The sequence below is a fragment of the Perognathus longimembris genome, chromosome 2, assembly GCF_023159225.1.
Source record: "Perognathus longimembris pacificus isolate PPM17 chromosome 2, ASM2315922v1, whole genome shotgun sequence".
Taxonomy (NCBI): Eukaryota; Metazoa; Chordata; class Mammalia; order Rodentia; family Heteromyidae; genus Perognathus; species Perognathus longimembris.
The window spans coordinates 19,604,398-19,624,237 of record NC_063162.1 but is presented as its reverse complement, the minus strand read 5'-3'; the positions used below and the strand labels follow the sequence as shown (position 1 = coordinate 19,624,237).

The following is a 19,840-nucleotide window of genomic DNA, read 5'->3' as shown; positions in this document are numbered from 1 at the left end:
CATTATTACATTTGTAGACCAGAATAGAATATTCAAAATTCAAAGAAAAACATGGAAGGGCACAAACTAGACTGGGAACCTAATAGGATTACTAGATGAAAGACTGAAGTAGGTTGAGGGAGAAGGAAGATGCAAGTAATTGAAAAAAAAAAAGCAACGTACACTTCACACTTATGTATACATTTTAAATTCTGGTATGTGGGGACACTGTATAATGAAATTAAGATGTTACCAGTGTGGCCAAGGTCCTTCATACATTTAGGTTCAAGATAAAATGTCACTTCCAGAGGAACCTTCTAGAGCCATGTTACTTCAGTTATTCTCCTCCTCCTGGTCTCATGGATGGAAAACGACTTAAACTAGAAACACTCACCTTCCCCACCACCAGCCATATCTTAGAATTGCCCTTGGTCCAGATTTGGCTTGTGGAATCCTCTCCTCTCCCTTCTCCTCCTCCACAAATATACCCTGTGGCTGTAAAAGAGATAACCTGTGAACTGAGTTGAAGTGTCTGCTAAAAACAGGTGCTGTAAAAATCCCCCTTCCTGTAACTCGAAGTAAGATTCCATCCTTGTACAAGGAGCCCCTTCCCCTGTTCCCATCCTGCCCCTGTCCCATGATGAACACCCCCAAACCACTTCCCTGCCTGACTTCATTCTCTTTGCCTAATAAATAGAGACCTTGGTTGTAAGGTAATTATGCCATTTCTTCAGTGGGGCTGAAGGAAACCTGGTTGGAGTCCAATAAACCTGTTGGCCTGTCAAGATGGCCTCTCTGCTCTTTCCTTTGTTCATACTCCTGGTACTCGAAATATTTCCTTACGTATGGAGCTGAATCCTGGGAACTTGAAATATTTCCTTATACTCACTACTCGATTTCGGTTTCACACTGCTCTATTTCCTTCATTTGTAACCATTAGTTAAGAGATATTCACTAACAAGATATGGCATCTTCTTAAGAAAAATTTCCTTACCTGTACTGTCTCTTAGTCATGTTGTACTTTCATCTTTTCCTTCCGTTTTTTTTTTCTCTTAAGGAATTTTTTTTTTTTTTTTTTTTTTGCCAGTCCTGGGGCTTGAACTCAGGGCCTGAGAACTGTCCCTGGCTTCTTTTTGCTCAAGGCTAGGACTCTGCCAACTTGAGCCACAGCGCCACTTCTGGCCTTTCCTATATATGTGGTGCTGAGGAATCGAACCCAGGGCTTCATGTATGCAAGGCAAGCACTCTTGCCACTAGGCCATATTCCCAGCCCTCTTAAGGAATTTTTAAAAGACATTTTTCCTTAAACAACAACAACAACAACAACAACAGTTTTTGTAGACACTGAGTGAAGAGTCATAGTAACACAATTTCTCCTTTACAAATGGCTTGTTTAGAGGAACTTGTTCATGCTGGAGTTTCTGGCCCTGGTTTTCCAATCTTGCATAAAGGAGGTGGGCTCACTGGTTTCCTATACTTTCTGTAAGTGTGTGTGCAAAAGATGGCTTAAAATTTTTTTTCAGTACTGTGGAATTCAGATCCTTGCACATGTCAGTCAAGGTGTTTGAACACCTGTGACCTGTCCCAGCCTTCTTGTTTTCATTTGTGAGACAGGGTCTCTTTGCTTCCTTTGTCCTGGCTGGCTTCAAACTCCTGATTATACAATCTCCATCTCTTGAGTATCTGGGACTTCAGGCATGAATCACCATAGGGCTAAATTATTTTTTATTGAAGTTGTGTGAGCTCCCCTGATGGGATGGGTTTGACATTGGCAAGACAGAGTTATGATTGCCATCAAGGGTCAAAGGCTATGGTTTCTTTCTCTCAGTTAACTTGATAAAGCAGTGTGGCCAAACAACTAAGTTATCTCTTATCTTTTGTAGTACTTTGTGTTCAAATCTGTTTAAGCCAGTGGCTTTCGTTCTTTCTTTTCTTTTTATGGATAGAGTGATCAGGAAAGGTTTGCAGAAAGTATTTTATCTTTTCCTTTTGTTGTAATCATAACATGCCTATGTTAAGCCTTTCTAATTGGCAGAACTACAACACAGATAAAAGATGTGCTTCTCCTAATCAGCTGGGCTGAATTTCTGTGTGGCATTGCAGTGATTATAGTCACAGTCAGATTTACTGATTGCTGGGACCCCTCTACCAACTTCCCCTAGATAAAAAAAAATCCCATTTGCCCCAAATCCATAAGCACAGATGGGCTTTTAGAAACCACATTCAAATACTTCTCTCTCCTCCCAGGTCCTCATGAGCATGGAAGATATAAAAGTCCACGAAATGCAGATTTTTGACTACAGAAAAAAAATAGCTGAGTCAGAGACTAAATTGAAACAGCAACAGAACCTGTACGAAGCTGTGAGGTCTGACAGGAATCTCTACAGCAAAAATCTGATTGAGGCGCAGGTAAAGAATATGTTCTGTGACTCTGCATGTTCATTTGTCTCCCCTCTGCTCTTAAAGCAGTTTCTGTTGTCCAAATAGCAGGATTGAAAATAGATCAAGAAAGAAATCTTGTGCAATTCACCTGGAAAAGATCAGTTTAGGCAAATCTATCAGGCTGTTTGGAAGGGAAATAATGCAACGTAACAGGCCATAACTTAATAGGACTTGGATGATCCTGGTGCAACTTTTCGTTACTGTATAGAATTTCTGTTCTGTTTGTCTCTCTGTCTCTCTGTCTGTCTGTCTCTCTGTCTGTCTGTCTGTCTGTCTGTTTCTCTCTCTCTCTCTCTCTTTCTGTGTATGTGTGTGTTTTAAACTTCTACCAAGGCTTAGGGGACAGTATCATACTCTTGTTTAATACAATTTGTTAAATTTGGAATCTTTCCTTGACAGTACTTATTGAGTGTCCACTTCCTTTAGTAAAATGAGGAATAAAGAGAGAGAGAAAGAGAGAGAGAGAGCATTTGAGTACATGTAACTGTTTTGAGTTATTGCTCTATGGATAGATGCCAGAGATAAAAGAATAGCCCAGTTGCAATTGGTTGAGAAGCCATTGTCTGAGAGAGCCTCCCTTTGAAGTTCCCAATGTGTATTGACTATCCATAGAAATGATGGTGACTGTTTAATTCACCCTTGAACCTTCTTCCTTTTACCTTTCTTCTAGGATGAAATCACTGAAATGAAGAGAAAGTTAAAGATTATGACCCATCAGGTGGACCAGCTGAAAGAAGAGATCTCCGTCAAGGAGGCTGCACTTGTGAAGCTGCATCTGGAACAGCAGCGGATAGAAAAGGAGAAGGAAACACTGAAGGTGCTCACCCCCACAGGAGACCCCAGCCAGCAATCCACTCTAACCAAAGTAGAGAGGGAGGGCACGGTGTGTGTGTGTGTGTGTGTGTGTGTGTGTGTGTGTGTGTGTGTGTGTGTGTGTGTCTGTGTGAGTGTGTGTGTACACGTGATGGAGGAAGCTGCCAGTGGCCTCCATTGCTAGTTTCCCAAACCCATTCATGCAAGGCTGAGCTGTTTCTGTTCTTAACAGATAGTTCCCTGGGTGGAGTGGGGGAGGAGAGTGGCTAACCCACACAACACTAGCTCATTTAAGCTGCATCAACACTGGTGACTTAGCAGGTCAGCACTGCACGGGAGTTCCTTGGGCTTGTAGGCTGGCTACCATCCCTTTGCATTTACAACCCAAGTCCTGCCCAGTGCTCACACCCAGCTCTCCCAACCCCATCGCTGGTAACATCCCATCCCATGGCTACTGATCATTGTTCCTTTGTGTGCACTAACCAGGGGGTATCAGGGCTTTATTTTCCCTTTTGCTCCTCTCTCCTCACTTGGTTTTATTCTCAACCTGGTTCATAGTTGACTTTATTTCTGTGGGCCTAAGACCTTTGCAGCTACATCCCCAAATAGCTCTTTCTCTGTAGATCTTACTAAGATCTATCTATCTATCTATCTATCTATCTATCTATCTATCTATCTATCTATCTATCTATCTATCTATCTCTATCGTCTGTCTATCTGTCTATCTACTGAGCTACACCCCCAGGTTTTGTGTTGTGGTTTGTTTTTTTTGTGTGACAGAGTCTCATTATGTTGTCTAGACTGGCCTCAAATTCAAGATCCTCTTGCCTTTGCTTCCTGAGTGTCAGGACTACACCACCACTCCTAGATCAACATGCCCTTTAAAACCCTCTAGTGTAGAACGTTCTATGTCTATTAACAACAATACATGCCAAGTAATGATTGCCATTTCAAATTCTCTAACCAATTGTATTTTACTGTATGTATTAGTAATATGGCCATCATTTCTTTTTCTCATCCAATCCAATAGATTTCTTTTGCATTTTATTTGCCAAATAATAAAAAAAAGTCTACATAGTATATATTATATAAACAGTATTTGTAGGTGGTTAAGATCCATTTGCAGGAACCATTTACAAGAAAATAGATATTGGGTGCCATTGTTTTCTGCACATAGTAGCTTTCAAAGATGATCCCTGTCTTAAAAATGTGCACCTAGTACTGGACAGAATTAATGCCACCTTTCCCCTGATTTTACAATAGATTGAAATATACACTCACAATTTAATAACAGATCCAGCAATTTAATGATAGGTTTTCATGGAATTAGAACTACTGTATTAAATTAAGGCACCACTTGGTTTGAGAAATATTCAACTAACAAAAATGTCTTTATACAAAAAGATACAGTAATTGATTTATTTGTCCGTGACTGATTTCTCTTATCACTGCAGCCTGTGATAGAAAAGAACAGAAAATTCCTCATATGTATAGATATATGCATGTATATATGTATGTATATATATATGTATACACACATGTGCGCGCACACGCGCACACACACATACACACACACACAATGTTTTCTGAAATTGGAAAAAGTTCCTGCATCTTTGCCCTTATTTCCTTTGTTCAAAAGCAGAGTTTGATGGAAGCAGCTTGTTTCACCCTGGAGCTCATAGTGGGGATGGGGTTTATTTATTGCTGAATGAATCAGAAGAATCTCATTACAACACTGCTCCACCAGGAGCCTCATGGACCATGTTAGCAAGACATCAGAGTAATCTCTCTCTCTCTCTCTTTTCATCTCTCTGGGAGGATAACAATGATTTCCACTTCTACTTCCCAAGTGATTCTCTAGTCAAAAAATTAACTATTATTCCAGTAGAGTCCAAGGTAAAACAAATGACCTTCTGCACAGTCCTGCTGTAGAATAAACAACTTCCTACCCAAGACACTTATTCCCTTCTTTCCTTACTGTTTGATGTTAGTTTCAGTGATGATCTTCATCATCAGCCATCTACACAAACAGCCCCAAAGAAGCACCATAATGAAACGAAATAAAGGGCAGGAGGAGGCTGTGATGTGCTGTGGGCCAGCAGGGTTGGTGGCTGGCTGACATAAGGGGATTAAAAAAGGTTTCTGTTCTGGACAACATGCTCTGAATAGGGAGTTCCACGTCTAAATGGCTTTGGGTCATCGATTATAGGAAGATGATTGCTTTGTACTCACTATGGAGAGAAGATGCTCTTTCCCTCAGCATTTCCCATTACGGCAGCAGTGAGGAACAAAGAGAGAGGATGCCTGCTTGATCTATTATTTGAGGTTATCCAAGGGTGACTTGCAATGGTGCTCCGATTGGATGATCGTGGCCTACCATTAAGCCTGTTTGACATTCTTTAGGAAAAAACAAATATGACAGCTCAAACGTTGATCTCCAGCCTCTTGACTTTTTTTTTAAAGCTAAGAATATGAGTCATATTCTACACAGGTCTCTGGATTTCATGCCTCCAAAGCTTGCAAACCAAAACCCTGGGAGGAAAGGGTAGATTTCCTAGTCACATTGCTCCAAAAGACATTTATCTTTCAGTTCTGCAAAGCTCAGTGGGTGCATAGTCCCTGCTACGGGGGCAAGCCCTTGCCTTCTTGACAGACTGCGAGATGCCTTCTGACAGGACAGCCCAGTTTGCTACTTTCCAAGTTTGTAGACAAACAATGTCATTGTAGGTTGTCCTCATCTACATTCATCCCCATCAACTGAAAAACCTTTCTCCTTCTGTGTTCCTTTTCCTTTTGCAGTCACTACCAGACTGTCTTGTCTTTTTAGGATCCTAGGCGTTGTCAGCACTTTATGGTTAGGAGAGAATGTCAGTAGTCCTGGGTAGATGTGGCTGCATCTGGGTCCTTCTTCCCATGCTGTCTCAGTCTCCTTTCATCAGCACTGAAGCAGTCACCTTGTTTTCCAGACCTAACAAGCCCCAGAGTCTGTCTCAGCACTTCCCAATCATCCCACATCCATCTGACAGCACTTTGAGTCTTCCTACATAATTCAGCAGCAAATAGCACCACATTACAGACTAGCTTCTGTCACATGACATAAAGCTGTTTCTGTTACCCATGACAGAAGGAGGGAAAAGCCCTAATTACTGTCAAGGCTGAACACTTAAGGTGGCTCATATACGAATCTCTGAGACTTGTCCAAGTATGGCTTTTGAGATACAGTGGATGCCCATTCACAAATTAGATGGTTTGTAGTCTATAAACATCAATTGCAAAATTGTGTAGCCAGAGAGGTAGTGACTAAAGGGTGTGATGTGCTATTACCATCCAACCACAGGTCACCAGAAACACTTCAACAGGTACAAAAATCTCAAGTGGCACCGAGGTTGCTGCTTGATGGGCTTTGGGGGCCCAGCAGTTGTTGCTATCCTTCCTGGGTGAGACAGCTCAGATTTATAACTACTAAATGTATTAGACCCAAGGTATTTTGTTGATGTTAACATTGGCTGCCAACTTCTAATGCCACATCTTGTTTACAGCCCATAAATTTATGACATAAGGAGACCACTCAGAATTTTGATATATTATGGAAAAAAATCCATCCAGCAATGCCAAACGCACGAATGGTTTTACATTTCAGTCAGATACTTTTACACACCGTTGATTGCATTTTAATATAACAGGGGTTTCATTTTGTTCTGCTGATGGATTCTGATCAGCTCTTGGCACTTAGGAACAAAAAAGTGAGTGCTGCAGATATAGGAGAATAAAAGTTTTATTAAAGGAGGCATCAGGCAAACAGGTATTTTATTGCTGTCTTCACTGTCATCTTAAATGATTGGAGAAACAGAAAGGCTGGTACTTCACACTCTGTCCTAACAGGCAATCCCCCTAAGTGGTAAATACTAGGCCAGATCATTTCTCAGTAAGTATTTTCTTTTGCTTATCCCTAAACCATATTTTATGAACAAACTGTCATAAAAGAAACCCTTGTTTTGATAGTAGCTTGTTGCATTTAATTTGCGACACTGCACATCAATTACTAGGTACACAGTATCGCCTACTGTCTTGGGAAGTCTGAGGCACAGAATTTATGAAGGGAGAAGACCTTTGACCTGAATTGAGTTGGTTTCCAGGCAATTAATTCCAACTGTGGAATTTTTATTTATTTATTTTATCATCTTGGTGACCTTTCTGGGTGATTGGGCATGATGGGCCTAATACTTACATGAACAGAGAAAAATTATGTTTTTTTTTTTTTTAAACTGTCATTTGTAGAGCTGTAAGGCTCTGGCATATTGAATGAAATCTTAATGTCATTCTGTCACCTCCTTTGTGATTTTGGGCATGGGTAGATGAACTCCCTTTCTTCATTTGTTTCTTTGTGCCCTGGCCAGTGATTCCTCCATGTCTTTTCCAGTTGGACACGGAATCTCTCATAGACGTGTTCTTGCTTTCAAGGTGGGTAACTAGCTCCTTGGTTGCAGACTCTGGTTTTTTTTTTTTTTTTTTTTTTTTTTTTTTTGCCAGTCCTGGGCCTTGGACTCAGGGCCTGAGCACTGTCCCTGGCTTCTTTTTGCTCAAGGTTAGCATTCTGCCACTGAGCCACAGTGCCCCTTCTGGCCGTTTTCTATATATGTGGTGCTGGGGAATTGAACCCAGGGCTTCATGTATACAAGGCAAGCACTCTTGCCACTAGGCCATATCCCCAGCCCGGTTGCAGACTCTGAAGCACATGGCACAAAAGGGCATTTTGAGTTTTGCACAGCTATTTGCCAGTCTTACCTTATGCAGTATCACACCTAGTACTCAGATCCAACCACATGGGCGCTGTGCCATCTGGCAAACTAGCTGCTGCTTCATTCCCTGCCTTGGCTCACATAGGCTGTATGTAGAAAGCTCTCCTCCAACACACACTCCTCCATTTGGGCAATGTCCATCACCTGCCAAGGACCCAATTTGTTCTTTTCTCTCAACTCCAGGTGAAAACAGAGACTCCTTCCTGTGTGCTCTCATGTCCCTTTACGTACAGGGTGGTGGGATGTCCATATGTATGGTTGTTGGTGATTCTCATTACCTCCAGTGGGTGGGGAAACCTATTTGCATGGTGGGAATCCCAAGGCTGCTATTTATGCGTTCAGTAACCTTGGGCAAGTTATTTGGCTTTGCATGACCCCTGTAATTGTATTTATAAAGTAGAGATATGAGTTTTTCAAGGTGTAGTATTATCCCTGGGGTGATTTTAAATTACAAGCCCATATTTATGGAATAGAAATGGGTGTATGCTTTGATAAGAAACATTTTTCTTTCCCACCTCATGACCAGACTCAGGTGTGATCTCTCTGAAAAAGCATATCTGCTGGTCTTTGGCAGCCAATGACCTGTGCCTTGACCCATAATGCTATTCTCTGCATGACAAAAAAAAAAGAGAGAGAATGAAAAAAATGTTTCCTGGACTGGATATATGTATAGCATTGACATATCGTCCTCTATTGTCTGGAAGAGAAGTGTTGGAGGCTGAGGGTCCATGTATCTTTCTGTCCCAATCTGCTGTATAAAATGGACACTTTGTTGTTATCTTTAATTTTTGCTTGCCATGGCTTGCCCTTTGTAGTGAGCCTACTGGTGATGTGAGGACCCGAGTGGGGAGACATGGTGGTCTCTTGTGTTCATCCCATTTCATCCTCTGCGCCATTCTTAGTGAGAGGAATGCTGCAGAATATCAATGAAATCCCACTACACACATGGACCAGTGATAAAACTCCTCCAGGGCACAGCTCAGAGAATAAACATGATTATCATCAGAGGCACTGCTGTTTCGTGTGTGTGTGTGTGTGTGTGTGTGTGTGTGTGTGTGTGCTCGCTCACGCAAAGCTTATGTGGTTTATTAGTATAGTGTGCTCAAACCACATTAAATGAATCACCAGGGAATGCAAACGAGGCACCACTCCACAGCCCTGTGCGCCTGTCTATGCTGCTGCAGAAGGAAACATGTCTGAATCTTTTCCCTCTTTGCCAGGCCGAGCTGCAGAAACTGAGACAACAAGCCATGGAGACCAAACACTTCATTGAAAAGCAAGAGGCTGAAGAGAGGAAACTCCTGAGAATCATTGCTGAGGCCGACGGGGAGAGGCTAAGGCAGAAGAAGGAGTTAGACCAGGTAGAACCTTCGCCTCACCCTCTCGTTAATAGCCGCCAGGGCTCAGTTCTACTATTCATTCATCATCATCTGTCCTCTCTAGGATCTGCCACCTAGCCCTTCTAGAAGATCAGCCAGAGAGGCCTGTCTTGTATTGATTAATTATGAAAGTCACTCCTTTATTTTATCCATATTTAGGAGCACTTCCCAGGCATCAACCACTCTTCCCACACGAGGGCACTTCAGCCAAGAAGAGGGAAGTCCCTGTTCTCAGGAAGCTCAAGTTCCAATGAGATAATTAGAGTTCATACTTACATGGTTTGGGAGAAAGGAACTCAAATGAATACTTTGAGGATTCAAAATAAAATACTTTCAGGGATCTGGCTGGGGGAATTTGACTAGAAGTGTCAGAACTTGGGGAGACTTGGTCTACCAGAAGAGTGTTTAAATTTAAGCATTAAAAATACAGTTTGGTCGGGCAAACTATATATTTAGATACAATATTTATACATATATGGTCATACCTATAATCATATCTACTCATGGGGCTGAGATCTGAGGATCATGGTTCAAAGCCAGGCTGGGCAGCAAAGTCCATGAGACTCTTAACTCCAATTAATCACAAAAAAGCCAGAAGTAAAGTTGTGGCTCAAGTGTTAAGAGTACTAGCCTTGAGTGAAAAAGTTAAGGGACAGCACCCAGGCCCTCAATTCAAGCCCCAGTACAGGTATACACACACACACACACACACACACACACACACACACACACAACTTCCCTTCTCCTCCCACCCCCCACCCTCCTCACATACACATAATTTGGAAGGAGGCAAAATGACACACCTACGGGTCAAAGATTACTGGATCATTGGACTACTACTATTAGAATGGATTGTTTATTGTGCACTGATATCTTTTCCCAAGCAGTGTGGGAGGAACCCAGCTTTGGTTGTGTTGGCAGGCTGTTTGTAGAGCATTTACAGCTCACATCCACTAGTTGTACACAGCCTGACTGTTGCTACTGCCACAAGCAAATCCATAATTTTCCATTCTTGGTGTCCATGTTCCCTCCTCAACCTTTCTAGGTCATCAGTGAAAGAGACATTCTGGGATCTCAACTTGTGCGGCGCAATGATGAGTTAGCTTTGCTGTATGAGAAGATCAAGATTCAGCAGTCTGTGCTGAATAAAGGCGAGAGCCAGTACAACCAGAGGCTGGAGGACATTAGGATCCTCAAGCTGGAGATCAAGAAACTGCGCCGGGAGAAGAGGATTCTGGCCAGAAGTGTGGCTAATGTGGAAGAACTCAGGTAATATGGAGGCTGTCAGGGATAAGGGCCTGGAGGTTTGTCAGTGACCTGATGTGACCTTGTGAGGGGTCATTGAAGGTCTTTATCAAACTGTGAAAAGTGAGTTTTACATGATACCATTATCAGCAAATACTGAGAACCACTTTTCTATAAAAATCTGGTGGCTCGCTGAGATGTAAGGATCGTGATTGGAAGCCAGCTCAAGCTGGAAAGTCTGTGAAACTCTAATCTCCAACAAACTACTCAGACAAAGCCAGAAGTGGCATTGTGGCTCAAGTAGTAGAGTGCTAGCCTTGAGCACAAAGGCTCAGAGACAGTACCTAGGCCCTGAGTTCAAGTCCCAGGACTGTAAAAAAAAAAACAACAACCAAGAAAACTCTATCATGCCCATATTATATCACAAAAACAAAATTGTTTCCTTGAGTTGGTGTATGAAGGAATGCAGAAAAGCTAATAAAATATGCTTCTGTATCTTTGAAGGGAAATTTCAAGTCAAATCACAAACACAACTAGTTACAAACTTAGAAAAGTTTCTTCTCCCTATTACTGAGTACTTTGGAACTTCTGTGAGGGAAATGGAACATCAACATTTAAATTCTATCCAGGTAGCACTTGGCCATCTCTCTCTCTCTTTTTCCCCTTGGAATTATATATAGAATGAAAAGAGGTGGAAAATTTAATTCTATCACTATCTAAAAATCTGTTTCCTTAGAAGACAGCCAAATCTTCTATCTCACTCTTGATTTATCTTCTGCAGCTTTTCGCTTAAGCGCAGCTTTCTTCTTTCTTTAAATCTTATATTATACAAGAACTACTTTCCCTGTGGGAAAACATCGTGGAGTTTTATATAGGCAATTGCAGAGGTCCAGTATGTTCTCAGTGGCTCTCCTCCCTCCTCACTGCTTGCAGAAGGACAGTTATCTTGACCAAGGGGTGGGGAGATAAGGACAGAGTCTGGATCTATCTCTTAAATTAATTGGGTTAGAAGGTTCTACTATTTCAATGCAGGAGACTCAGGAATCAGAGGTTTACCACTGTTAAGGATGGATTGACCCTTTAAAAAAAATTTTTTTTTTTTTAGTGGCTTTGCACTTCAGAGGATGAAAGTAGTATAAATTTTGTAGAAAGTGTGAGAAATGCAGGGAAGAAGGGACCAGAAAATCACTCATAACTTTACTATCTAGAGACACTACCATTGGTATTTTAGAGACAAATTGGTTTCTTCTAAGTAGCTACTGAAGAATCTCTAGGACTAGCATTAAACTTGTCAGCTCTTGAGTTATTTTTATGACATATATAAAAGACTGGATTTGACCCATTCCTAGTCAACATTGCTAGTTTGTTGGTAATGTTGGTTTCGTGTGTGTGTGTGTGTGTGTGTGTGTGTGTGTGTGTGTGTGTGTGTTTATGTGTGTGTATTGGTATTGGGGCTTGACCTTAGGGCCTGGGTGCTACCCTTAACATTTTTGCTCAAGGCTAGCATTCTACAGCTCTACTTTCTGCTTTTTTGGGTAGTAAACTGGAGATAAGAGTCTCTTGGACTTTCCTGCCTGGGCTTGCTTTGAACTTAGATCAGATCTCAGCCTCCTGAGAAGCTAGGAGTATAGGTATGAGTCACAGAAGCCTGGCTGATAATGGATTTTTTTCCCCTTTCCATTGAGAAGACAACTTGATAAAGCTTAGAGACAAGCAAGCCTGAATTCTAATCTTAGCCTTGCTACCTACAGACTATGTGACTTTGGGTAACTGATCTCTGAGTTTCAGACTTGTAATTACACTTAAATATAAAACACAAATGCAATGTGCCTTACACAGAGTCTAAAATGGTAAGCTGTTAAAAAAAAGGTGAATGGTTAGCCATTTTAAAATCTTAACATGGTAAGCCATCTTTTTTTTTAATTTGTGGAAGACTTTTATTTTTTTATACTTTATTTATTAATTAAACAAAAATTTTTGACAAGGTGTTGTGCACAGGGGTACAGTTACATAGTAGGGCAGTGTGTACATTTCTTGTGATATATGGTAAGCCATCTTAAGTAAGTCTGCTATTTCGTTTTTAATAATTACTTATTTATTGTCAAAGTGATATACAGAGGGGTTACAGTTTCATACGTTAGGCCTTGGGTACATTTCTTGTACTATTTGTTACCTCCTCCCTCATTCCCCCTGGCCCCTCCCCCTTCCCCTCTCCCCCCATGAGTTGTTCAGTTGGTTTACACCAAATGGTTTTGCAAGTATTGCTTTTGGAGTAGTTTGTCTTTTTATCCTTTGACCCTCGATTTTGATATTCCCTTTCACTTTCCTAGTTCTAATACCAGTGTATACAGTATCCAGGGCACTAAGATTAGATAGAGTGATAGTGGGGGAACAACCACAGGAAGGGGATACAAGAGGATCATCAACAAAAAAAGCTATGGCTTCACATGGCATGTTGAAAGTAATTACAACAGTGATATAACACTCATTTCCATAACATGGAGTTAATTTCACTTAGTATCAAATTTTTTTTTTGCCAGTCCTTGGGCTTGAACTCAGGGCCTGAGCACTGTCCCTAGCTTCTCTTTGCTCAAGGCTAGCACACCCTACTACTTGAGCCACAGCACCACTTCTGGCTTTTTTTCTGGTGCTGTGGAATTGAACCTAGGGCTTCATGTATATGAGGCAGGCACTCTACCCCAGGCCATATTCCCAGCCCTCACTTAGCATCATCTTATGTATTCATAAGGGCATAGCTATTAGGCTCTTGTGATCCTCTGCTGTGACTTGCCTAAACCTGTGCTAATTATTCCCTATGAGGGAAACCATAGGGTCCATGTTTCTTTGGGTCTGGCTCACTTCACTTAGTATAATTTTTTCCAAGTCCTTCCATTTCCTTACAAATGGGGCAATGTCATTCTTTCTGATAGAGGCATAAAATTCCATTGTGTTTATGTACCACATTTTCCTGATCCATTTGTCTACTGAGGAGCATCTGGGTTGGTTCCAGATTTTAGCACTGACAAATTGTGCTGTGATGAACATTGTTGTGCTGGTAGCTTTAATGTGTTCTTGTTTGTGGTCTTTTGGGTAGATGCCCAAAAGTGGGGCTGCTGGGTCATAGGGGAGCTCTATGTTTAGCCTTCTGAGGAATCTCCATAACGCTTTCCAGAGTGGCTGAACCAGTTTACATTCCCACCAACAATGAAGTAGGTTCCCTTTTGGCCACATCCCCTCCAACATTAGTTATTGCTAGTTTTCCTGATAATGGACATTCTTACTGGGGTGAAGTGGAATCTCAATGTTGTTTTGATTTAAGGCTGCTATTTTTGCTGAGGTTTTCCCGTGGCACTCAAGAAAAGTGAAGGGTTAACACTGTGCTTTTAATTCTAAGCAGCTTGTTCTGTGCTCCCTGCTGAGTGAACACAGTGCAGTTAATTCTCACGGTTTGTCTTGCTAATGAGGGGACCTTGTATTATTGGTTTCAATGAAGCAATTAAGGGAAAGAGATGGTTTGGGATAGTAACCTGCACACCCACAGCAGACCAGGTAGTGATCTATTGCTCCAGTCAATGCCCGTGTTCATCTGGAAACAACTTCTTCTTGATAGAGCTGTGGCTGGCTCACAGGATGCCCAGAATGGCCACAGCACATGACCCATCAACTAAATCTTCTGCCAGACAACTCAAAAAGCCTGGTTGAGCCATAGCTCAGGCTTTAGGACTTTTTCAGCCATCTATGTCCATTAGTTGTGAGTTCTAAGGTGAAGATATCTTTACCAACTCAGTGTGTCTCAGTCCTGGCCACATGCTAGAATTAGCAGTAGGACTTGAAGGCCTATGATATTGTGGTTGGGTACCAGATCCACTATGGGAATTGGGTTTGTGCTTGAGTGGCTGCAGCATGCAGGAGGGGGGAGGAGATGCTCTGCTCCCCGCCCCCCCCACAACGGGTGCCCGGTTATCACGTGTGCCTCTGTGGCTGGTAGTCAGTCTCCACGTGTGATGCAGACTGTTCACTTACCGCAACTGCAGAAACATTTAGAAACACTGGCAAGTGTACTGAGATGGTCATAATTCACATTTCCATATACTTCTAAATTCTTTCCAGATTCTGAATCAAAATTCTGAAGTTTGGCATGATTTTTATTTTCTTCTTAAAGAGAAAGCAAGTCTTTTTTAAAAAAAAATAAAATTCGGAGATGAATATACATTAGCTGTACAAATGGGATTTCATTGTGACATTTTCATTCATGCAGACAGTCTCACCCATCAGCCCGCTCCCTCTAATACCCTCCCTTCCTACTTCTAAAAATTCATTTCAGCAGTTTTCATTGTTCTGGTTTCATAATGCAAATAAAATCATGGTGAAGGCAAGCCTTAGGCTCTCCAGGAACTGGTGTCATTTGTGTCCTGCCTAGATTTCAGGAGGCTGGTCTCAAGGTTCACAGCAGTCCCCCTACTTCCAACTTAGACTCATTTATTTTAATTATCCTTAAGTAGTCGTACAGAGGGGGTGTCAGGTCAAGATGTCAGTTTGGGAGGCTCCTCCCATCATTCGCCCCCATCTCTTAAGTCCAGCTTATTCTATCAGATGTGGCAGGTGTGTGCCCTCTTTTTTTTTTTTTTTTTTTTTGGCCAGTCCTGGGCCTTGGACTCAGGGCCTGAGCACTGTCCCTGGCTTCTTTTTGCTCAAGGCTAGCACTCTGCCACTTGAGCCACAGTGCCCCTTCTGGCCGTTTTCTATATATGTGGTGCTGGGGAATTGAACCCAGGGCTTCATGTATACAAGGCAAGCACTCTTGCCACTAGGCCATATCCTCAGCCCGAGATGTGTGCCCTCTTAAAGGTATGCTATTCAAGTGGGAGAATTTCCTTGGGAGAAAAACAACAGCTCACATTTGTCTTTAGGCAGGAGCTTTTCCACGTGCAAAGAGAGTTCCTGAAGGAGAGGACCAGGTGCCGTGCCCTGGAGGAGGAGCTGGAGAACCCTATGAACGTGCACAGATGGAGGAGGCTTGAGGTGACATCTGGCAGGCATCCTCCCCGCCCCACGTCTCTATCCCACTCCAGGCTTCTAGCCACTGGCTCTTTAGATTAATGCAGTGCAAATGCTTACCTGGAATGCAGGACTGGGTCAAGTGGAATTTGGGTGGTTCCAGAACTGGATGTTTCATTTTATTTTAAAAAAAGTCTTGGACAAAACCTAATGCCAGAGGCTCATGCCTAGAATCTTAGCTTCTCAGGAGGCTGAGATTTGAGGACCAGAGTTCAAAGCCAGCATGGGCAGAAAAGTCTGTGAGACTCTTAGGCCCAACTAACCAGCAAAAAGCTGGAAATAGATATGTGGCTCAAATGGTAAAGTACTAGCCTTGAGTGAAAAAGCTAAGAGACAGTGTCTAGGCCCTGAATTCAAGCTCTAGCACCAGCACACACACACACACACACACACACACACACACACACACACACACACACACATATATCTTAGATAAAGATTTTTCTGTCCCTCCAAAGACCTAGTGCAAGCTGTGAACCAGCTTTGCCAATGGACATTTCTTTCTTTCTTGTTTAGGTAGTTTTTGGTTTGTCAGTTACCCTGCCAAGTACCTGTTATTCCCGGGTTGTTAAGTGCCTTTAGCTTTATTGGCCATCAGTCTCTGAGCTGTTTTTCCACATTTTTTCCCTTTCTTGCAGGAAATCTGTTTTTATAAATTAGTTCTTTTGAAAGGATTAGCTTGAGTGAATCAAATCCTTTCTTTGAAAGGACCTAGGGATGTAGCTCAAGTCCCATTAGTAGAGTATGGACAATTCATATTCTACTTTAGGATTTCTTCATAGGAATTACCACTAGCACCGGAAATGACAGCTAAAGCCAAGAACTGCCAACTCAGGTCTGGATGAATTTAGTTGTAGCTAGCACTGGGGGTGCCAAGAGGGGCTCCCACTAAATGAACAATTACAATGTTGAGAGCTGTGTCTGTGATCTGAGAACTCTCAGTGTGAGGTGGAAAATCAGCCAAGGGGACGTTTGTTTCATTCCCCCCCCCCCCCCCGCTTTTAATGAAGAAAGCACGAAAGCTAATGCATTACAAATTGTTATGTAAACATGAGGTCTGAATTTTAACAACACCTAGAATTGCTAACTGAATAAGTTCCAAGTGTAGCCCGGGTAGATGGGCATCAATTGGCACAGCTGAGCATTTCCTGAGCAGAGTCAGAGTCAATGAAGTATCTTCCTCACTGATTTCAAATGCCCCAAAGAACGGTCTTGTTTGCTAACCTAATCATAGTACAGATCTGCCTGGGAAAGTGGTCCTGAAGGATTTTTAATATCACATTAGATTAGTCCATGTGTTTTCAAACACATCTTAAAAGATTCCAAACCCAAGTCAATTTCTATTTAAAAAAAATTAGAAAACAAGTCTGGGACTTGAAAATATTTAGCTGCTTGATGAATGCAAAATGTCAGTGCAGTTGAAAGTGAAGCTGGAGGACAAGTGATCAATTTACATCCGGGGCTCTTGTTTGAACCATATGCAGATAGACTCAGAAGGAGCATCAAAGCGTTATGGGCTGATGACTCCATTTGAGAGCACAAAGCCATGGCTGTGTTCCACTGCCAATTATCAGCAGAAGTCTCCATCCAGGAAGCCTTCTCCACCGTGGGCTGCAATAAATCTTCTGGCTAACAATGCCCAGAGGGGAATCCCGAGGCTGAGTGAATCAGGGAACCCTGTCTCAGTTTCATTCCTATGGAAACCAGAGGTAGTAGGGAAAGCCTCAAAGCGTCTTAATGAACAGCCACGGCTTTTGGAGCTGGACATAGCTAGGCTCAAATCCAGCTCTGATCCTTACCAGCCTGGGCAAATGACTTAACTTCTCTGAACCTGAGTTGTCTTATTTGTAAAAACAGCAGATGAATATTATCTTTCAGGCTGTCAGATGCCGGCTGGTGGCAAAGAAGCAGGTATCATACAAAGTAGCTATTATTATGAGTACTCCTTTTGGAGGAATAAATATATCCTAGGTACACAGAGGAGACATTAGGAAAACAATATTTGCTTTTCTTTGTGGGGGGTGGGTATTTATAACCTTCATTCTTTTTTCATTTTATTTGAATATCCATTGGATCTGCAGGTTTTCCCCCCCTCACTTCTGGGATTTGAACTCAGGGTATCACTCTTGCTCTACTGGCTTGGCCTCACCTCTGGCCTTTGGTTCTTTATTTTTATAGAATCTTGCATTTTTTACCTGGGCCTAGCCTCAGACAGAAGTCTTCCTCCTTATGTTGGGACCACAGGCACCCACCACTATGCCTGGCTTATTAATTCAGAGAAGAGTCTCATTATTTTTTTTCTCTGGGCTGTCCTTGAACCACCATCCTTCAGATCTTCACCTACTGAAGAGCTTGGATGACAGGTCTAAGCTACAGTCCCTGTCTTGCATTAGATATTAATAATAATACCACAGGTAGAGATTTTGGAGCTTGGAAACTGATGCTATCTGTGTTGGTTGTTGTTCTCTTTGAACAGGCCAGTGATCCCAGTACCTTCGAGCTGATACAGAAAATTCACACCCTGCAGAAGCGCCTCATCAGCAAGACGGAGGAGGTGGTGGAGAAAGAGCTGCTTCTCCAGGTAGCGTTTTCATTGTTTATCCTGGCTCAGCACTGGCAAGTCTGGACTTAAGGTTTAGTCAGTGGTCTGGCATGGGTTGCATGTCCCACATTGGCCTGTAGATGGCAACAGTGACTCACACTTGGGAAACAAACCCACTGATGAACTGGTCCTGCCTGCCTGCCATCCCTGATACTTAAAGAATTCTCCAAGATGAAGTTCAAGACTTGACTGTCTGCAGTTGGGTAATCTTCAGATAATGGCAAATGCCATGATTTTGATTTTGAAACTAAGCTTTCACATGATGCAAAAACAATCTGTGTGGACAAATCTCTTGTGGAGGAAAGGGAAGGGAACGATGATGCAATGGAAGGCTTTGTGCAGAGTTTTTTGGTGTAATTAGGACAATGGTTTTTTCCACTCATCACCACTCATCCGCAGCGTCATCATCACCATTGTTGTTGTTGTTGTTGTCATCATCTTCCTCCTCCTCCTTCACTATCATTCTCAACATCTTCAAAGAGGCCCATTTTTTATCACAGGAAGTCTGCCCAAAGTCCACTATTGCTTCCTTTTAGTTTACTGCTAGATCTTCACTTTGTCTTTGGTATTCTAGAGTTTAACACAAAATAGTTTGTTATGAATTCAGTATTTCTTATTATGCTTACAGCTCACTTGAGCTCCTCAGTCTGAGGATTCTTGCCCTATCACAGTTTCCCCTTCATTCTTTTTATTCATTTCTTTTGAAACTCTTATTATACATGATTTTACTTCTTTTTAACCCCCCATCTACTAACATTGTTGATATCTCTCTGTCTGTCTGTCTAGGTACTGGGTTTTTTTTTTTTTTTTTTTTTGGCCAGTCCTGGGCCTTGGACTCAGGGCCTGAGCACTGTCCCTGGCTTCCTTTTGCTCAAGGCTAGCACTCTGCCACTTGAGCCACAGCACCACTTCTGGCCGTTTTCTGTATATGTGGTGCTGGGGAATCAAACCCAGGGCCTCATGTATACGAGGCAAGCTCTCTTGCCACTAGGCCATATCCCCAGCCTCTAGGTACTGGGGTTTGAATTTAGGGCTTCATGTTTGCTAAGCAAGTGTTCTACCACTTAAACCATATCCTCAGCCCTTAAGTGTTCAATTTTTTTTGATTAGGTCTTAGATATTTGATTAGCATTGGCCTGGACTGTAATCCTCCTTTCAATGCTTCCTGTGTAGCTGTAGTTATAAGCATGCACTACCATGCCTAGGTTATTTGTTGAGATGGAGTGTTGTTAATTTTTGCCCAGGCTGGCCTTGAACTCTAATCTTTCTGACTTTACCTTCCCAGTAGCTAGAACTACAGGTATAAGCAATAGTTCTGGACACTGTTTATTTGTATTATGTTTTATTTAACTTCAACTTCTTGCCCATCAATCCTAAATTGTCTTTAAGTAGTTGTACAAAGAAGTTGCCATTTAACAAAACAATGTGAGCTTAATACCATCACTTCTTTCCTATAGTGTGCATAGCTGCTCATTGTAACTGCGAATTTGTTTACAATGATTTTACTTTTATTTTTCTAGGAA

The 19,840-nt window shown here is 42.0% G+C and overlaps 1 protein-coding gene across 1 annotated transcript in view; it reads left to right on the top strand.

The window, feature by feature from the left end:
• Cfap58 (cilia and flagella associated protein 58) overlaps positions 1–19,840 on the top strand; it is a 95,899-nt gene that overhangs the window by 30,629 nt on the left and 45,430 nt on the right. The window contains exons 10-15 of the mRNA XM_048336336.1: positions 2,227–2,388; positions 3,092–3,238; positions 9,254–9,394; positions 10,458–10,681; positions 15,568–15,679; positions 18,192–18,296. Of these exons, the coding sequence (XP_048192293.1) occupies positions 2,227–2,388; positions 3,092–3,238; positions 9,254–9,394; positions 10,458–10,681; positions 15,568–15,679; positions 18,192–18,296 (891 nt within the window). The remainder of the gene's footprint in view (positions 1–2,226; positions 2,389–3,091; positions 3,239–9,253; positions 9,395–10,457; positions 10,682–15,567; positions 15,680–18,191; positions 18,297–19,840) is intronic.